The following is a 17,013-nucleotide window of genomic DNA, read 5'->3' as shown; positions in this document are numbered from 1 at the left end:
TGTGTGTCATCCTCATGCTGGGGTCCCCTACCAGAGGCCTGGGAGTTTGAGGGTTCTGTGGAGTATCTTAGCTGTTCCTAGGACTGCACTCTTCTGGACAGAGACCTCAGATGTTGTTCCTGGAATCTGCTAAGGTCCTTGGGACTTCAAGTTCCAGACTGACAAGCAGGTGCTGGCTAACCAACCGGACATTGTGGTGGTCCACAAGGAACCGAAGTCAGCAGTAGTGATCGATGTAGCAATATCAAGCGACGGCAACAGGAAGAAAGAGTATGAGAAGCTGGAGAAATATCAAGGACTGAAGGAAGAACTAGATCGGATGTGGAAGGTGAAATCCACAGTAGTCCCGAGGTAATAGGAGCACTAGAGGCTGTAACCCCCAAGCTGGGAGAGTGGCTCCAGAGCTAACACGTCAGGCCAGGACTCTGCAGTCTACACCCATCTACAGGCCAGTAGCCACTCTTTCAGGGATGAGGATGTGCACACCCGATAGGTAGGAACGATGGTTTGAATGGGGAGTCGTACATGGCCTCCCCATCTTAACATAGATCAGGGGGCCATCTATTTTAAGAGGGAACGACCATCCCTGAACCGAGGAGGGGGCCCTAAGAGTACATCTGTCGCAATTTTACAAGGCTGTGACTGCAAACATTCCCAAATCCCCTGTGAATAATGCACATGGCCTTTGAAACTCTAATGGTCTCAGCCATATTTGCATATGAAACTGGTCGTTGGGGTTCGGTTGTTATACATCTGTCGTCATCTTAACAGTGCTGTGATTGCAACATTTCCTAGTCTTCTGTGAATAGTACAAATGGCCTTTGACACTCTAGTTAATGGTCATGTCACCCATATGACACTGGTTGGTTGGTTTTGGTTGTTATGCAACTGTATTGTACTGTATTGTTTATAAGGGGTGGGGGTACCTGCAGTCAGTTTAGACTGAAGATGTCACTTAGCTGAGTGATGAAACATATCTGTTAATAAACGTTGTATTCAGATGAACTGATTCAAACTTATTTGAATTCCTTTCTGTCCTTTGACTAGCTATAAACATGGATCCTACGTTGTCCATTAGTAAAGTATCTACATTTTTTTAAGTGGATTTCACTCAGCTTATCACTGATGTTCCCTGTCTTACAATAATGTGCATGCTGTTGACAATAAACAGGATCTGACGTTTTCCTCATGAATCGAGGCCATAATGCCAAGCTGGATGAGAGACATGGCCTTGTGTATCCTCAGCAAACCCAAATGAGGCGGGGATTTGGTGTTGTTCGCCCATGGCATAGGCATTGAAGTTACACTGCTTTGTTTTCATAAAGTTGGGGTCCTGGGATGGGGAGTCAAGCATACAGTGGTTAATGGAGTTCATGGACAAGTTCTCGCCTTTTTCCAACTGGGTCTCCTTCAGCAGTTCATCTTCAAACCAACACGGATTCTCCAGCTGATATGAATGAAAAGCTTCTATGGCGTCCCTCAAGGCTCGACCCCAGGGACAGTAGTGATACTCATGCTCCTCAAGGCCTTTAATGCGGTTCTCTCTGCCTGGCCTGTGCTTTTCAACGTCCAGGATTCGAAAGAAGAGCTCCTCAAACTGTTTCATTAGCTTGTACCGTACAGTAATGTTGAATGGGGAGGGGATGTCGTCCTCAGAGCAGACATCTTCAAAGTAAGCCACTATGTATTTCTCAAAGGATGCAGACCGCACAAAATCAGGCACCATGAGAGTGAGTGCCGGGGTGAGCATGTCACCCATCAATGAGTGAAGGTCCTCTCTCAGAAAAACCTGTTTGCCTCCGCACATGGCTCTCCACTTGGCTTGCACTCCCCGCGAGCAGAGGATCAGTATCTTATCTGCGGATCCCTCAATTTGTTCCCGGTGCCAGTCTAACCACCTGACGCTGCCCAGCATTCCCAACCTGGCAGAGTCCAGCAGATCCAGGACCACCTCCGTGCCGCATTTAGCCACCAGGAAGGCTGAAAGCTTCAGAACAATATTTTTGTACAAAGGGTGGTCGAGGGAGTGGATGATGAGAACTCTTTTTCTCTCCTGCACTTGGATACACGTGGGTTTATTTTCCACATCAGTTTTGTTTGCAGGATCTAAGAGAAAAGTGGGAGAAGCGCTTAGATTTCTTCTTAGATTATGTTATCCGTTTTATATGATTTGTTTTTTTCTGAGGAAGCAAACCTTTGTGAAATTTTCTCCACAGCAAATAAGCAAGACAACCTCCAACTGTGGCCATTCCCATCATTGCTTTTACCAGCAAAGTGCGTGGAGGTGGCTTGGTGTAATCTAAAATTAAACAGCAGGGAAAACAACAACAAAACATGAATATACATGAATATCTATGAAGGTTAACAAAAAGAATAAATTGATTTATTTTTGAAATTTCATACGCAATATATTCAATGAAAACCTATCTTAAACAGATCACATATCCTACTCACGTATGCAGTAATTAAATGTTTTGTTGCAATGCAAACAGTCATTCTTGCACCATATGAAAAATGGCTGAACCTTTGGGGTAAAGAAAAAATTCCCACTGTAAAATTTTAGGGCAAATACTTCAAGCAAACTTTTGATAGCACGTTGCTATCAAAAATGATTATCATTACATGATGTACCCCAGAGAAGCGGCTGGTGATGATTGAACAAATGAATGAATGAATACATGATGCAGCCAGATGACTTACCACAAAGAACATATCACACTCCAAAAGCTGCCATATTTCCAGGTCAAAGGTCACATCCAGTGATGTTCTGTTCTCCTGTTTGATGGAACAATGAAGTGAACGTAGAAAATTCATTTCGTCACTGTGTCTGCACTTGGCTTGTACTAAGCAGTTCATGCAACCAACTCCTGTGATAGTCACACAAATTCTGACAATTTAGTTCCCGCTTTTATATCAGTGAGCAGCCAACAGACACATGCAGTACCTTTGTGACTACCTCTGAGTTGGTGAAACCAGGGATCTGAAGTGACACTTTATATCTCTCAGAACATTCAGAAGTATCGAAGCCCACTGTGATGGTCATCATTTTATGCCCTTCATCCACCGAAACTGCTCCAGTCATTTTAGGATCCCAGAGGCTGCCTGAAAATAGGAATAAAGCAAACAGTACGCCCACAAATGAACTTGAATCTCCTCCAGTACCGAACATCAAAACAACAGTTAGGCAAGGCAAGGCAAATTTATTTGTATAGCACATTTCAGCAACAAGGCAATTCAAAGTGCTTTACAGACAACATTAAGACAAAATGTAAAAGCAACATAGGGCAATAAAAATACATTTAAAAACAAATAAAAAGACAAGAGTAAAAGTTATAGTCCAGTGTAAGATGATAATCAAAAGCTTCAAATTTGATTTAATAAAAGAGCGGCAAAGAGGAAAGCCTTCAGACTTGATTTAAAAGAACTGAGAGTTGCAGCAGACCTGCAGTTTTCTGGGAGTTTGTGCATAAAAAGTGAAAGCTGTCTCTCCATGTTTAGTTTTAGATTTGGGGACAAAAAGCAGACCTGTCCCAGATGACCTGAGAGGTCTGGATGGTTCATAGCGTAGCAGAAGATCAGAAATGTGTTTTGGCCCTAAACCATTCATTGCTTTATAAACCAAGAGCAGTATTTCAAAACCAATTCTTTGATGGGCAGGAAGCCACTGTAACGACCTCAAAACTGGAGTGATGTGATCCACATTTGGGTTTTAGTAAGGACCCGAGCAACAACATTCTGAATCAGCTGCAGCTATTTGATTGATTTTTTTAGGAGACCTTTAAAGACACCATTACAGTAGTTAAGTAGACTGAAGATACTAAATGCATGAACAAATTCTTCCAAATCCTACTGAGACATAGATCCTTTAATTCTTGATATAGTCTTCATTTGATAGTATGCTGACTTTGTAATAACCTAAATTTGTCTATTGAAATTCAGGTCTGAGTCCATGACTATACCAAGATTTCTGGCTTGGTTTGTGGTTTTTAACATTACTGGTTGTAGCTGAGCACCGACTTTTAATCGTTCTTCCTTGACTCCAAAGACAATTTCTTCAGTTTTATATTTGTTTAATTGAACAAAGTTCTGAGACATCCAATTTTGTTCAATGCACTTACTCAGTACTTGTATGGAATTATAGTCCCCTGGTGATATGGTTACGTGTCATCTGCATAATTATGGTAACATATTTTGTTGTTTTCATAATTTGAACTAGTGGGAGCATATAAATGTTAACCAGAAGTGGCCCCAGAATATGACCTGTGGGGAACTCCACAGGTCATTTTTGTTCACTAAATTAGACACAAAGCCCCTGTCCTTTTAAGTAAGATCTCACCCTTTCAGTCACTACCCAAAGCTCATGACCATAGATGAGGGTTGGAACATGCTATTGAAATCATCTAGGCTATTTATAAGGTATATTTTTCAGAACTGCTACACAAATCAATTAGTTGGCCGAGTGACCTGAAAAAGTCTGAATGTATTATCTTGAGTTATATAGTTAAAGGTGCAATCTGTAATGCACCGCCATGGCTATGCGGAGTACTGCAACAACACGAGCACTCAGTGGATAACAAAAAAACATGTCGTATCTTGCCATCGGATCAACAATACTGGGTATTTGTTTGAGAAATTGAGAATCCTGAAAGCCTCAAACGAAACTGAAAGAGATGCAGCATTGGCTGGGTTTCTCATTTGCAATGCAAACAGTGTTCACAACATCTGACCTGAAAAACAGCAGAAGGGGGACAGACAGCTGCTGTGTGCATCAATTGCGATTGCACCTTTAAAATAACTGTTGTATTCCAACTGAGTTAATTTGGATGTCACAGTGGCATGAGCATCAGTGCATTGTGGGGATGATTTCTCATCACTCCAATACAGTAAATCCAAATATAGTAAACACACATTCATACAAAAACAGAAAAATATTAGTGCTGTTTCCAATACAGTAGTTTTTCTATATGGCTCCTGATAAATCCTATGATGATGTTGATGATGAGTTACCTGGTATAGTGATCCATTTGTAAATCCTGTAATGTTCAATATCAGGCTCTGGTAAATTAAAGACTGACACCAAATATGTACGCCCAGGATCTACCACCACTCCATCCAATGAAAACGTCCACTGAAAAAAAAAAAAAACTCCTTTAGGGATCTACATGTGGAATAGGTCATTTCTAAACATGCTGCATATTGGCATTGTTGTCACCAAGGTTCATTCAGCTGTCACAGTCTTGCCTTGTTACGGTCAGGAGTCAGGTCACTTTCAATCTTGAAAGCATAACACACGCACAAACTTTCATTGTTTGCTACATCCAGAATGTTTATCTGTGATCCTTGCAGGGATAAGACTGCACCTGTGGAGAGAGTTGACACTATGAAGGATATATATATATATATATATATATATATATATATATATAGATAGATAGATAGATAGATAGATAGATAGATAGATAGATAGATATCGCGTTTTTTTTTTGGAAACCGTCAATGGTGCTGATAAAAGTGCTCAACAAATGAGGAGCGGAATATCAATATTGATATTATTATTATTTCTATTATATTGATATCAATATTAATATATCATCAGCTGTCAACTGACAGCTGACGATTGCTTATGGCATGATACAGGCTTGTACTGTCTCATAAAGAATTTACTTGACTCACTGGATTATATATATATATATATATATATATATATATATATATATATATATATATATATATATATATATATATGTATATGTTTTAAACTCATCAGCTGCCAATGTGATTAAACAACACCATATTTTAATCACATTGGCAGCTGATGAATGCGTAACACACGAAACAAGCTTGTACTGAAATGCATAAAGAATTTTCCTACATCTATCTTAATATTCCGCTCTTCATTTGTTGAGCACTTTTATCAACACCATTGATGGTTTCTGGGAAAGAAAACGCTATATATACACTACCGTTCAAAAGTTTGGGATCACCCAAACAATTTCGTGTTTTCCATGAAAAGTCACACTTATTCACCACCATATGTTGTGAAATGAATAGAAAATAGAGTCAAGACATTGACAAGGTTAGAAATAATGATTTGTATTTGAAATAAGATTTTTTTTTACATCAAACTTTGCTTTCGTCAAAGAATCCTCCATTCACAGCAATTACAGCATTGCAGACCTTTGGCATTCTAGCTGTTAATTTGTTGAGGTAATCTGGAGAAATTGCACCCCACGCTTCCAGAAGCAGCTCCCACAAGTTGGATTGGTTGGATGGGCCCTTCTTTGAGCAGATTGAGTTTCTGGAGCATCACATTTGTGGGGTCAATTAAACGCTCAAAATGGCCAGAAAAAGAGAACTTTCATCTGAAACTCGACAGTCTATTCTTGTTCTTAGAAATGAAGGCTATTCCATGCGAGAAATTGCTAAGAAATTGAAGATTTCCTACACCGGTGTGTACTACTCCCTTCAGAGGACAGCACAAACAGGCTCTAACAGGTACTATTTAATGAAGATGCCAGTTGGGGACCTGTGAGGCGTCTGTTTCTCAAACTAGAGACTCTAATGTACTTATCTTCTTGCTCAGTTGTGCAACGCGGCCTCCCACTTCTTTTTCTACTCTGGTTAGAGCCTGTTTGTGCTGTCCTCTGAAGGGAGTAGTACACACCGGTGTAGGAAATCTTCAATTTCTTAGCAATTTCTCGCATGGAATAGCCTTCATTTCTAAGAACAAGAATAGACTGTCGAGTTTCAGATGAAAGTTCTCTTTTTCTGGCCATTTTGAGCGTTTAATTGACCCCACAAATGTGATGCTCCAGAAACTCAATCTGCTCAAAGAAGTGCCCATCCAACCAATCCAACTTGTGGGAGCTGCTTCTGGAAGCGTGGGGTGCAATTTCTCCAGATTACCTCAACAAATTAACAGCTAGAATGCCAAAGGTCTGCAATGCTGTAATTGCTGCAAATGGAGGATTCTTTGACGAAAGCAAAGTTTGATGTAAAAAAAATCTTATTTCAAATACAAATCATTATTTCTAACCTTGTCAATGTCTTGACTCTATTTTCTATTCATTTCACAACATATGGTGGTGAATAAGTGTGACTTTTCATGGAAAACACAAAATTGTTTGGGTGATCCCAAACTTTTGAACGGTAGTGTATATATATTTACTGAACAATATGAACTGGAAGTGTTATTTTTTAATGCACCATATGAGGTCTGAAGCCCATGCCATTTGGCCAAAGCCTATGGTAAACATTACCATGCGCTGGCATTTGCCATGTCACTTTTAAAACAGGAAGGTGAAAACCATCCTCCATGCCAGATCCCACACGCTCGGAAACCCACTCCGGTCCCGTGGGAGCTTTGTGTCTGGGTACAACTATACTTTCCTCTGAGCAGTTATCTGGTATTTGGGAAAAGGGTACATGAAATATTACATTGTTAACAGAGTTTACTTTTGTCCACCTTTGTCTAGCCAGATTAAACACGTAGGAATAAATAAAATGTAAGACCTAAATAAAAATGAAAATGAGTTACAGAAGGTTCCAACATGACTATTTCTCCCCCCCCCCCTCTGACGATTTTAAAACTTCAACATGAGATATTTTTTAGGATGTTTGTGAATGTTTACATTCATTTGTCCTTGCTGCTTGAGTGTTGATGATCGGACTGCACATATGCATAGTCAGTGGTCATTTCTAAATGTTTTAATCAAAGAAGGTTGAATCAGCTCATCTGGATACAACTTTTACTGACAGATACCTGGTTTTCTTGCCTGGATTATTGAGCATGCACCAAGACAAAAATGTTTTAATGCTTTATTTAAGAAAAATCAATGAAAAACAAAAAGTATAATTTTGTTGGCACTTACTCAGTCTAACTGTACATGAAATATCCTGGTGGAGAAAACAAACAAACATCTGTTAACTTAAAGGCATAGCTGACACAGCATTGGCACTATTGTTGTCAATGAGACTTCATTACTGCTATTGATATTGTGCTTGTTAATTTTCGTAGATGTGCTCTGGCGGGTATTTAAAATGGGTTTTGGCTGTTGAGTTGTTTGCCTTTTGCCAAAAGCATTATGTGTAAAGTTGAATGGCAGTGGTACTCCAGAATAATACAGTTACATACATTTTTCATCAATATACTATGTTAGGAACGAAACTATTGTAATGTAATCACCACTACCTTGTGTTTGCAGTCCAGATGATTGTCAAGAATCCTGAGCGGGGCTGACACAAACAGCATGGCAGCAAAACTAAAAACACAGAGAAAATAATGTACATGATCACGAATCATTTTCATGACAGTCTAAAGAGATTTAGTTCAAAAACTTCAAGAACTGTGAAACCAGAGCAAGCAGGCTGAAGTTGTGAAACCACTCGTGTTAGAAAGGTTGGTCTAATAGGCTGATCCTCCTATATGTTAAATCCGGCTGACAGGTTGGGGTTTTTTTTTTCAGTTTATCAAGCTTTAACATCTAATTTCAAAGGAAAGAGGAAGTATGCTGTCTTCAAATGTACCTTTCAGCATCTGTTCTCATGGCTCATGGGGAGCGTTGCCCTGAACACATTCATTGCTATATATATATATATATATATATATATATATATATATATATATATATATCATTTTTTTCTGAAACCGTCAATGGTGTTGTAAGTGCTCAACTAATGAGGAGCAGAATATCAACACGAGTACGGGAAAAAAAAGTTTTAATGCACAGCAGTACAGGCCTGTTTCCTGTGTGAAACGCATGAAACAGGACTGTACTGCAATGCATTAAAATCTTTTTCCTGCATCCATGTTGAGATATATATATATATGTGTGTGTGTGTGTGTGTGTGTGTGTATAAAATCTCCCTCTTTCAGTTGGTGTGTGTCTTCCTCATGCTTGGGTCCCCTACCAGAGGCCTGGGAGTTTGAGGGTTCTGTGCAGTATCTTAGCTGTTCCTAGGACTGCACTCTTCTGGACAGAGACCTCAGATGTTGTTCCTGGGATCTGCTAAGGTCCTGTGGGACGTCAAGTTCCAGACTGACAAGCAGGTGCTGGCTACCCAACCGGACATTGTGGTGGTCCACAAGGAACATAAGCCAGCAGTAATGATCGATGTAGCAATCTCAAGCGACGGCAACATCAGGAAGAAAGAGTATGAGAAGCTGAAGAAATATCAAGGGATGAAGGAAGAACTAGATCAGATGTGGAAGGTGAAATCCACGGTAGTCCCGAGGTAATAGGAGCACTAGGGAGCTGTAACCCCCAAGCTGGGAGAGTGGCTCCAGCAGATTCCAGGAACATTGGAGGTCTCTGTCTACAAGAGTGCAGTCCTAGGTACAGCTAAGATACTGCGCAGAACCCTCACATTACCAGGCCTCTGGTAGAGGATCTGAGCTTGAGGAAGACACACACCACCCAAAAAAAGGGTGAGGGAGATTTTTTTATATCCATTATCCAAAAACTGCTTATCCTGCTCTCAGGGTCGCAGGGATGCTGGAGCCTATCCCAGCAGTCATTGGGCGGCAGACAGGGAGACACCCTGGACAGGCCGCCAGGCCATCTTAGGGCCGACATATATATATATATATATATATATATATGTCGGCCCTAAGATGGCCTGGCACAAAAAGTAAGGAAATGTGTGTTTGGTAGATTATTTCTTTGTTGTAACAATGCTTCTTGTCAGTGAATCTTATACCGTTGGAAAGCCTGTTTATTTCCCTTTTAAATGGTGCCACATTTGTAAGGAACATGCATTTGTGGGATGAGCAGCAGAGCTGAGTATGTGGGTTGCGCCCATGAAAAATTTGCCAGATCTTCTCTGCCAATGCCAAACAGCTTATTTTGCTGTTGCTATTGACTCTTGTTTTGAGTTTCTGGTACCCCAGGTGCTGACAATCAGCTGCCTGATATAAGATTTATTGCCAAGAAGCATCGTTACAACAAAGACATAATCTACCAAACACACATTTCCTTACTTTTTGTGCTGTTATATATATATATATATATATACACTACCGTTCAAAAGTTTGGGATCACATTGAAATGTCCCTATTTTTGAAGGAAAAGCACTGTACTTTTCAATGAAGATAACTTTAAACTAGTCTTAACTTTAAAGAAATACACTCTATACATTGCTAATGTGGTAAATGACTATTCTAGCTGCAAATGTCTGGTTTTCGGTGCAATATCTACATAGGTGTATAGAGGCCCATTTCAAGCAACTATCACTCCAGTGTTCTAATGGTACAATGTGTTTGCTCATTGGCTCAGAAGGCTAATTGATGATTAGAAAACCCTTGTGCAATCATGTTCACACATCTGAAAACAGTTTAGCTCGTTACAGAAGCTACAAAACTGACCTTCCTTTGAGCAGATTGAGTTTCTGGAGCATCACATTTGTGGGGTCAATTAAACGCTCAAAATGGCCAGAAAAAGAGAACTTTCATCTGAAACTCGACAGTCTATTCTTGTTCTTAGAAATGAAGGCTATTCCATGCGAGAAATTGCTAAGAAATTGAAGATTTCCTACACCGGTGTGTACTACTCCCTTCAGAGGACAGCACAAACAGGCTCTAACCAGAGTAGAAAAAGAAGTGGGAGGCCGCGTTGCACAACTGAGCAAGAAGATAAGTACATTAGAGTCTCTAGTTTGAGAAACAGACGCCTCACAGGTCCCCAACTGGCATCTTCATTAAATAGTACCCGCAAAACACCAGTGTCAACATCTACAGTGAAGAGGTGGCTGCGGGATTCTGGGCTTCAGGGCAGAGTGGCAAAGAAAAAGCCATATCTGAGACTGACCAATAAAAGAAAAAGATTAAGATGGGCAAAAGAACACAGACATTGGACAGAGGAAGACTGGAAAAAAGTGTTGTGGACGGATGAATCCAAGTTTGAGGTGTTTGGATCACAAAGAAGAACGTTTGTGAGACGCAGAACAAATGAAAAGATGCTGGAAGAATGCCTGACGCCATCTGTTAAGCATGGTGGAGGTAATGTGATGGTCTGGGGTTGCTTTGGTGCTGGTAAGGTGGGAGATTTGTACAGGGTAAAAGGGATTCTGAATAAGGAAGGCTATCACTCCATTTTGCAACGCCATGCCATACCCAGTGGACAGCGCTTGATTGGAGCCAATTTCATCCTACAACAGGACAATGACCCTAAACACACCTCCAAATTGTGCAAGAACTATTTAGAGCAGAAGCAGGCAGCTGGTATTCTATCGGTAATGGAGTGGCCAGCGCAGTCACCAGATCTGAACCCCATTGAGCTGTTGTGGGAGCAGCTTGACCGTATGGTACGCAAGAAGTGCCCATCCAACCAATCCAACTTGTGGGAGCTGCTTCTGGAAGCGTGGGGTGCAATTTCTCCAGATTACCTCAACAAATTAACAGCTAGAATGCCAAAGGTCTGCAATGCTGTAATTGCTGCAAATGGAGGATTCTTTGACGAAAGCAAAGTTTGATGTAAAAAAAATCTTATTTCAAATACAAATCATTATTTCTAACCTTGTCAATGTCTTGACTCTATTTTCTATTCATTTCACAACATATGGTGGTGAATAAGTGTGACTTTTCATGGAAAACACAAAATTGTTTGGGTGATCCCAAACTTTTGAACGGTAGTGTATATATATATATATATATATGTGTGTGTGTGTGTGTGTGTGTGTGTGTGTGTGTAATCCCTCTATTGTTTTTACAATCGCTCCAAATTTCATCTCCGTAAAGTCTGCAGGGGGTTTTTCTCAGTCAACAAAACCAGTCATTGCACGTTGGCTGACGCTAGATTAAAACGTGGCAAAACTTAAATTGAAACCCGCAAGGTCTACTCTATCAACGACTCATGTGCCAAGTGACCTTTCCAAAATGTGCAGCCGGCACATAACAGCTAACTGATGAAATTTCTTCTGCGGCGAGTATCAAAAGTTCAAGGGCGTAAGGTAAATCCGCACATGCGGGAGCCTAACGGGGGCCTCGCCAAAGAATTCTACATAACGTATTTCGCCATTTGTTGCTGACGAACTCACGACATCACTGTGGATTGGTGCTTCTCAAATAAATGTGACATATCCTGAAACAGTCACTGGGGGAATCACAGTCAGTTTTACCAATTCTAAATTATCTGTGCACGTAGGCTGCACTCAGTGACTGGATGTAGGTCACCGAAAAATGCTGTGTAAAGCAAAATATAAAGGGGGCGTCCGGGCGGCGTGGCAGCCTACTCCGCTGTCTACCAATATGGGGCTCACTGGTTCGAGTCCTCGTGTTACCTCCGGCTTGGTTGAGCGTCCCTACAGACACAATTAGCCGTGTCTGCGGGTGGGAAGCTGGATGTGGGTATGTGTCCTGATCGCTGCACTAGCGCCTCCACTGGTCGGCCGGAGTGTCTGTTCAAGGGGGGGGGGGGATAGCGTGATCCTCCCACGCGCTACATCCCCCTGGCGAAACTCCTCACTGTCAGGTGAAAGGAAGCGGCTGGCGACTCCACATGTATGGGAGGAGGCATGTGGTGGTCTGCAGCCCCCCCCGGATCGGCAGAGGGGGTGGAGCAGCGACCGGGACCGCTCGGAAGAGTGGGGTGATTGGCCAGGTACAATTGGTACAAGTACAACAATCAACTTTTATGACTGATAAACTCAATGACGAGCTTGCCTAAACCCCATTAGCCTACAGTCTGACCTCACAGGACGGTACATAATATTCAAGAAAGACAGATGGAAAAGCAGCTCCCTCGAGATCGAGGGCACGTTCTCTTCCTCATGAACAGGATCTAAGCAAGAGGCCAGTAGACAGGCTTGGCTTTCAGCCCCAAACCTTCAGCATTTCATGTTCTGTTTATCAGGGCTTAGTAGCTCGAGAGAACAGCTGTAGTCGCCGATGTGTTAATTCCTCTCCCTCCAAGTGTTGCCTTTGCACTGCGTGGACGCTGAGCTCAGCAAACAACCACTTTAAGACGGGGGGGGGGGGGGGGGCGTCTGCCACTGAAACCTGAGCAGCATAGACTTCGTTCCAGTGTGTAATCCTCCCTCTGCGTTAGCACGTCCCAGGTCAGATTCGGAAGGTAACCTTGATCAGAAGTGTTAATGTGAAAATAAACCTTTGCAGTGAGATAGCGGTATCCTGGGCTGTAACGTGACATCCAGGCGTTTGCCAGAAGGATTTACGCATTGTGTTGCCGTGATGACTTTTAACTTCACAGCAAGGGGGTCTAGGGGTCCCATGTCGGCCTTTCTGTGCGGCGTTTGTTGTCCATACGTTGATATGGGTTTCCTTCCAGAATCAGAATCATGTTTATTGGCCGTGTAGGTTTAAAACGCACATATATGGAATTTGACTCCGGTTTTGTGGCTCTCTCGGTGCACTTAACACAGAATAACAACACTGCAACACAACAATCTTCAGATACTGTATACGCAAGAATTGACTTTATACGGGCAAAATAAGAGGTGATAAGGTGCAATGGTGCAAAGAATGTATCAGAGATGCTGAAATGGATGTTAGCAGGTTACGCACAGGGCGGCACAGTGGTGCAGTAGTTAGCACAGTCGCCTCACAGCAAGGAGGTCCTGGGTTCGAGCCCCGGGGTAGTCCAACCTTGGGGGTCGTCCCGGGTCGTCCTCTGTGTGGAGTTTGTATGTTCTCCCCGTGTCTGTGTGGGTTTCCTCCAGGTGCTCTGGTTTCCTCCCACAGTCCAAAGACAAGTAGGTCAGGTGAATCGGCCATACTAAATTGTCCCTAGGTGTGAATGTATGTGTGTTTGTGTCAGCCCTGTGATGGACTGGCGGCCTGTCCATGGTGTCTCCCCGCCTGCCGCCCAATGATTGCTGGGATAGGCTCCAGCATCCCCGCGACCCTGAGAGCAGGATAAGAAGTTTGGATAATGGATGGATGAATGGACATGACAGAGCGTACCAGTATACGTACAATGTACAGTACCATATAGTATATACAAAATGGTTGGATTTATTGACGGTGTTGGGCGTTCATTTGAATGACAGCCCATGGAAAGAAACTGTTTTTATATCTGGTTGTTTTGGGGTACAGTGCTCTGTAGCATCTACGAGGCTGCAGCGTGTGATGGGTCTGCAGTGATGTTGGCTGCCCATTTCCTGAGTCTGGAGGTGTATAAGTCCTGAATGGAGGGCAGGTTGGCACCAATGCTTTTCTCTACAGACGTAACTGTCCACTGTAGTCTGTCCCTGTCCTGTTTGGTGGCCAATCCAAACCAGACAGTGATGGATGTGCAGAGGGCACTCTAGGTTATTGCAGTGTAGAACTGAATCAGCAGTTCCTGAGACAGGTTGAACTTCTTGAGCTAGTGGAAAAAGTACATCCTCTGCTGGGCCTTTTTGATGATTGTGTCTATGTTGGATGCCCACTTTAGGTCTTGGGAGATTCTGGACCCAAGAAACCTGAAGGTTTTCACCATCGACACCATGATGTTGAGTATGGCGGGGGGGGGGGCAGTGTCGGGGGGCTCCTCCTGAAGTCCACTGTCATCTCCACTGTTTTGATCTTGTTCAGCTCCAGGTTGTTAATGGCCGCATCAGAAGGCCAGCTGATCAACCTCCCGTCTATAAGCAGACTCGTCACCAGCCTGGATAAGGCCACAGTCCGAAGACTCTCATGTTAACTGGAGACACAAAATTGCCCCATAAGTGTGAATTGCATGTGAGTGACTGTATATGTGTGGACCCTTTTGATGGACTGACAATCTGTCCAGGGTGTTTCCATGGACAACACACTGAAATCAGTTTAGAGGGTATAGATATTAAATGAATGAATGCACTATGTGTTGTATAGAAAACTCAGTGAAAGACACCGGCGCTCTAATGCTATAATGCTAAATGCATACAGTTTTGAACTTAGGGCTGGGCAATAATTCAATATTATCATTTACTGTCTTTCAATGACACTGAATAGGCAAGACATTTGGATATTATCGTCACGTGAGCCACAATTTTGTTGTCTATATTAATTATAACTAGAAAAGGTGCAATTCCTAGTACTTGCTAGTTTGGCTGTTCCATATGATTCTCTTTTTATTATTATAATGGGTAAAGTATGTACTTATGTGCGTGTGCATGTGTCCATGTGTGCCTGTATACGCTTCTGAGTCAGTGTGTGTGTGTGTGTGACTGTGTTTTGCTTGAGTAGCTATGCTCCATTGTATTGCTGTGGTCTGTCAATTACAGCTCATGCATATGCGTATTAGCTCATTTGCATGTCATAAAATCTTAAACTCTGTAAAAAGTCTAACTTGAATGTATGTATGTATATATATGTATATATATGTATGTATATATACACACACACACACATGTACGTTTACATCGGTATGTAATTGATCAGCTGGTCATGCTGCTCAGTCTGGTACACTATTGTATGTTTGATTCAGATTAATTTGATGTACTGCCCCCACTGAGATTAATAAATTACTAGTGGACATAAGGAAAGAGAGAGTGGTGATTTGGGGAGTCTGTTTCGAGCCATTCAAACCCGTAAATCTTCCAGTAAAACTCATAAAGTCCCGTTTGCCTAGTCTTGTTTTGCTGAAGCTATGCCATCGCTCTGACGACTACATCAAGAGGCACCTGGCTGCTGCAGAGCGCTGGGTGCTCAGCAGACTCTCGTGGAAGATGACTGTGCGGTTGCCCTGTGTTGGTCCGAGCCAGGAGGATGCCAGGGGTTATTTTATAAAGAGATTAGTGAAGAGTGGATCTCCACATGAGCCCTGACATAGATACCGTGACTGGTATTTGTCTGAGGGAATCCCTGTTATGCCCGCCGCCTTCTGTCACAGTCTTAAAGCGACTTTACGGACATGGCTCCGAGGCTTTGTCTCATCTGACACCTCAGGGCCCTTGCTGATCCCTCGACCCCCAAATGAGGATATGTAACCCCAGGCTTACTGCCCCTGCCAACGTGTTGATGTTAGCTGGGAAGCTGGTGGGGCAAATTCTTGACCCCTGCAGGGTGGCCAGGAGCGGGGGTGACGACAGCTTGCTTGCATGAATGGGTGACCGCCTAGATGAGAAGGTCATCAGATGTTATGATTTACCAGTTTACATGCCCTGGCTTTAGCGTCTTGTCATACCGGCTTACTTTAAAATGGATATATTAGCGTGTTATGTCAGCGATCGTAAGGTGCTTTTATTCTACGCTAACGTGTTTATTCTGTGGTAATGTGCGTACATTATGATAGATGCCCATGTTCATCTTTTTATTTTATTGTTCAGACTTAAAGTGTATACAGAAAATAAAAATGAATGAAGAACAATTCAATTTCAATTTCAGAAAACTTAATTTGCGTTAAGAGCCTTAAATAGTAGGAACACAACACAACAGCTAACAGCACACCCTATACCCAGGGCATCTGGGTAGTGTAGCGGTCTATTCCGTTGCCTATCAACACGGGGATCGCCGGTTCGAATCCCTGTGTTACCTCCGGCTTGGTCGGGCGTCCCTAAAGACGCAACTGGCCGTGTCTGCGGGTCGGAAGCAGGATGTGGGTATGTGAACTGGTCGCTGCACTAGCGCCTCCTCTGGTCGGTCAGGGTGCCTGTTTGGGGAGAGGGGGAACTGGGGGGGAATAGCGTGATCCTCCCACGCACTACATCACCCTGGTGAAACTCCTCACTGTCAGGTGAAAAGAAGCGGCCGGCGACTCCACATGTATGGGAGGAGGCATGTGGTAGTCTGCAGCCCTCCCCGGATCGGCAGAGAGGGTGGAGCAGCGACCGGGATGGCTCAGAAGGGTGGTGTAATTGGCCAAGTACAATTGGGGAGGGGGGGGAGAACACACTATACTGCCACCATACTGCATGGCAAGAACTGCAGAACACAACCACACACCCAAGCATTGTAACATACAGTACATGATGACGCACACCACATGATGCAACATCGTACAGTACTGTACAGCACAACCCTTTATACCAGATGCAGTACACAGCGCAGCGCAGGCGAGGAAAGGCAGCTGTGCCAAACACTGCTGTGCATCGAAA

At 42.8% G+C, this 17,013-nt stretch overlaps 1 protein-coding gene across 1 annotated transcript; it reads right to left on the bottom strand.

Annotated features, from left to right (window-relative positions):
* Positions 1-1,186: 1,186 nt before the first annotated feature.
* On the bottom strand, positions 1,187-8,546 carry LOC130114003 (interleukin-17 receptor A). Its single transcript, XM_056281717.1, has 10 exons — positions 8,527-8,546; positions 8,192-8,261; positions 7,456-7,471; positions 5,242-5,354; positions 5,008-5,128; positions 2,945-3,102; positions 2,701-2,775; positions 2,455-2,524; positions 2,234-2,299; positions 1,187-2,106 (listed from the first exon to the last, which is right to left on the bottom strand). The coding sequence occupies exons 1-10, from the start codon at positions 8,544-8,546 to the stop codon at positions 1,187-1,189; spliced, it is 1,629 nt and encodes a 542-aa protein (XP_056137692.1).
* Positions 8,547-17,013: the final 8,467 nt, after the last annotated feature.

This window comes from Lampris incognitus, chromosome 6 (assembly GCF_029633865.1).
Source record: "Lampris incognitus isolate fLamInc1 chromosome 6, fLamInc1.hap2, whole genome shotgun sequence".
NCBI lineage: Eukaryota > Metazoa > Chordata > Actinopteri > Lampriformes > Lampridae > Lampris > Lampris incognitus.
This window is presented reverse-complemented; position numbering and strand designations above follow the sequence as displayed.